The sequence below is a fragment of the Cibotium barometz genome, chromosome 55 (assembly GCF_041138505.1).
Source record: "Cibotium barometz isolate CiBa-2024 chromosome 55, ASM4113850v1, whole genome shotgun sequence".
Taxonomy (NCBI): domain Eukaryota; kingdom Viridiplantae; phylum Streptophyta; class Polypodiopsida; order Cyatheales; family Cibotiaceae; genus Cibotium; species Cibotium barometz.
This window is the reverse complement of record NC_141100.1, coordinates 12,145,902-12,150,008: the sequence shown is the minus strand read 5'-3', so window position 1 is coordinate 12,150,008 and position 4,107 is coordinate 12,145,902. Positions and strand designations below refer to the sequence as shown.

Genomic DNA, 4,107 nt, shown 5'->3' with positions numbered 1-4,107 from the left:
TTCTTTTTGCCACAGTCCATTAATGAATTTCATTATCCCTTTCTTTTGGCTAATATGCACAATTTAAATTAGCTATAGTTTTCACATTGGATAAGGTTAGATTTTTGATTTGATTAGTATTAAATCAAGTTTTTTTTTTCAAATTAATATTTTAAGATCTGGTCTTTAAACTCATTATTGATTACAAAAAAGGAGCAACTTAAAAATGTATTTGTTTCCAATGCACACCATGTACATAATGTAGACATGGGTGGGTAGTACATTAATTACATAAGTGATTTTGATGGAAGCCACACTTTAGTTTCAACCCCCTTTACACATCATAATATAAAGCCTTCACTTACTTACTTTCTAATAGATGCTTTAAGAAAGCTTCTTTGTTTCGTAAAAATATTTTATGCTAGATTGCAACATCATGAATATAATTACTTTTTTATGGTGAACACAACCTTTGTTTCATGATGGATGTTATGTACTATTTTGGTATGGACAAATATTTTATGGTAAATATAATAGATGAAAAATGATCTTTCTTAAAGAATGATCATGCCTAATGAAAAACTAGGTTCAAACCATGGTGGTTAGGTGTATTGATTAAATTTCAAACAAATAAATTAGGGTCCATTCAATGATTTCACAACCTTCATGATTGACAAGCATCTTTAATGTACAAAGTGTTGGTGAAATGCCAATAATTATTGGTAATTTTTAAATGCATATGAATCGAAAGGAGTGACATCGTAGATATCCAAAAAATCTTGCATTATAAAGGCATCAAAATCTTGTCCTCTTTTATTGAAACTATACATTATGGCCATTCTCACAACCTAGCAATTAAAAAACCTTTTTGTTCTCTTTTTCGATGAGCTTACTTGAATCACACGTCAAAAAATTTCTCAAGTACAATAATGGAGATTGAATGTATTTGTGATGAGTCATAAATAGTAATGGCAATTTGATGGATATATTTATTGATTTCTATAATGGCGTGAGTATGTAAAACACAAGGATTTCCGAATATTCTAGAGGATCTAGGATAGCATAGTGATTATGGGGATTTGGCTACTTCTTGCATATAATGTAGTGGAGTGTCCTTCTACTCCATGTTCATTGGTGGTTAGGTGTTGTGATAAGATCGAAAAAAAAGGCATGGAATATAGGTGGCATATTTAGATGTTGGCTTTTGCTTAATGGTGAGATAATTGAGATCTTGTGAATGAGGACAAAGGGATTCTTTGATGCCCCATTGTTGCAACTTTGAAGCTCTTTATGCTCTAGGCAAGAGGGAGCATGTGAAAGAGGCAATGCAAAAGGGGTTTTTTACAAGGAAGCAATGTGATGCACAAGAGGGGCACTTTACAAGGGGAATTTTAGAAGGGGCTTATTTAAGAGAAAGGGGGGGTGAGTGTGAAGAGGGAGGGTTAGGAACATGAAGACACCAGAGCTTACTAAGGCTTTGAAAGCTAGGAAGAGCAAGCATAGTTCGAGCACCAAAGCCAACAACAAAGGCAACAGCAAGCAGAAGCCCAAGCCAACTAAACCATCCATTAAGCCTGCTACTAGTGCAGCTAAGCCAGCTTATGCTAAGGCTTCGCCACCTGCTGATCCGCCTGCCGCCGCCCAATCGGCTGCAAACACCTCGCCTCTACAGGATGCAAAGAAGCCCATATGCAGTAAGCCTGGTGGTGGCGACTGCAGCACCAAGGTTCATGAGCGCCCGTTCGAGAGCAGTGAGAGCGATTGTTGACGAGCAAGCGCTCTCGCAGGTGACTGCGCTTCCCGCCGTCTGCTTCGTTTTGCTAATCACTCTCTTAATATCGTTGCCTTAATACGACTTAATCTTGTTGACGAGCTAGAGCTCTAGCACGTCAATGCGTTTCCCGCCGCCGTGCTGTGCATGTTTTGCTAATCACTCTCTTAGTACGCCTTAATATTGTTGACGGGCAAGGGCTCTAGCAGCTGAATGCGTTTCCCGCCGCTAATTACTCCCTTAATACGCCTTAATATTGTTGACGAGCAAGCGCTCTAGCAGGTGAATGCGTTTCCCGCCGCCGTTCTGTGCATGCTGCATCGTTTTGCTAATTACTCTCTTAATACGCCTTAATATTGTTGATAAGCAAGAGCTCTAGCAGGTGACTGCGTTTCCCGCCGTCGTCCTGTGCATGCTGCGTTTTGCTAATTACTCTCTTAATACGCCTTAATATTGTCGATGAGCAAGAGCTCTAGCAGGTGAATGCGTTTCCCGCCGCCGTTCTGTGCACGCTGCATCGTTTTGCTAATTACCCTCTTAATACGCCTTAATATTGTTGATAAGCAAGAGCTCTAGCAGGTGAATGCGTTTCCCGCCGTCGTACTGTGCATGCTGCTTTATTTTGCTAATTACTTGCTTAATACGCCTTAATATTGTTGACGAGCAAGAGCTCTAGCAGGCCCGCCGTCGTGTGCATAGCAGCTGCTTCGTTTTGCTAATTACTCTCTTAATACTCTCTTAATACGCCTTAATATAGTTTTGCACTTTAATACCCCCCGCTTGAGTAGTTTTGAGTGCCCTTACACTCCCTCTTGAGAGTACTTTGTGAAGGTCCTCTCACTTGTATTTTTTTACTTGGGCCTATTTGGTATCTATAATCAAGTTTCTAAGCTTTGTATTTATTCCCCTTGGTCTTATCACGCCTTAATATAGCTATCCTCCAATGTGCCCAAATTTCCATAAAGTTGACATCATGCACTTTCTATGTAAAAGCCCATTCCAAGGTGCAAAGATCACTCTCTTCCTTCCTTGTTATTTTATTGAAATCATGATGTTGTGTAGTTGAGGTTCTGAAACAAAGTGATCATGTTGTGTAGGTGAGGTATACTACCTTGAAATGATGATGTTGTGTAGGTGAGATGTACTACCTTTAAATTCCTTTCTATGCTGAATTTGCCAAAGAAGTTATGCAGGTCTTATAAGGAATGTAAGATAATAAAGATCATACTTTCAAATCATTATTGTTTTTGTTACAAGTTCACCAAACCTTAGTAACAATGAACATGTTGTGACTCATGGAGTGTATATTCATAAATACTTAGTACAAATTTGTGCATGCACACACATGCGCGTGCACCAAATCTCTAGCTTTCATCTTTGTTGTGAGGGAATCGGGATACACACTCTCTCTCTCAAAAGGCTTTCCTTCAAATTCTTTTCCTTATCAATTTATAGCTCAAGAGTCACCTCGTTCCAATTTCTCCAATTTCACATATTCTATGTAGGCTCACAAACATCCTAGTAAAAAAGTGGCATTTACTCAAAACCTTCTATTTTAAAAAAATATTGTGAACTTTAAGGCTATTAAATCTTTCACAAGATTGAACTAGAGTTGATTCAAAGATAAAACAATTCCTACAAAGACATATCATACAACTTTTTTTGGACTACCTGTTTTTTTTTATGATTATAAGCATGGGTATATATGTTTTTTTGATGATTATAAGCATGGGTATATATGTTTAGAATCATGGATGATTACGTCATTGCTAGTCCTACTCCTATAGATTCTGTCAAATAAGTAGCCTACATTGGAAGACGGTCTCTCAAGTGTCTTACACTAGGAGTTTTGACATTAGCAAGAACATTATCAACTTTTAGAAGTATGTGGAGTGAAGAAGACAGAGAAGGGTAGAACCTTCTCCATATGTGTGCCAAATGTTGTTCTTTTCTTTCTTGTCTCTAAACTCCAATTCATGTGTTTGATAGATTATATATAGAATCACATTCTGCCATAGAAATTTTTGAGTTCAAGTTTGAGTTGAGATTCAAATTTGCTTCATACATACACCTAATAAATTTCTGTTCTTCCTATTCTTTTCAATATTCTTATCAAATACAACTCTAAAGATCTATCTATGGATGGTCATCTACACCAAATGCAACTCAAGTTAAGCAAAGTAGGCTAATACGATATAGCTCTATTGTAAGTAAGAGAATTGAATCCAAAATTGATAAAATTTTGCCACAAAGTAGAGGGTGTTCTTTCTCATTATCCTAAGCTATATATACTTTGTTGGATGCCTTCCCTAAAGCAAGGTTTGTAGGGATATTATGTTTATTGTATTTTTTTATTA

At 37.3% G+C, this 4,107-nt stretch overlaps 1 protein-coding gene across 1 annotated transcript; it reads left to right on the top strand.

Annotated features, from left to right (window-relative positions):
- Positions 1–1,373: 1,373 nt before the first annotated feature.
- LOC147607377 (uncharacterized) lies at positions 1,374–2,985 on the top strand. The gene is made up of 2 exons (XM_086790211.1): positions 1,374–1,766; positions 2,848–2,985. Exon 1 carries the CDS (start codon positions 1,430–1,432, stop codon positions 1,745–1,747), a length of 318 nt encoding a protein of 105 aa, XP_086646337.1. The 5' UTR covers positions 1,374–1,429; the 3' UTR covers positions 1,748–1,766; positions 2,848–2,985.
- The last annotated feature ends 1,122 nt before the right edge of the window (positions 2,986–4,107 follow it).

Excerpts from the sequence above, each read along its gene's own strand:
- LOC147607377 (XM_086790211.1), top strand. The coding sequence starts at position 1,430 with ATGAAGACACCAGAGCTTACTAAGGCTTTGAAAGCTAGGAAGAGCAAG.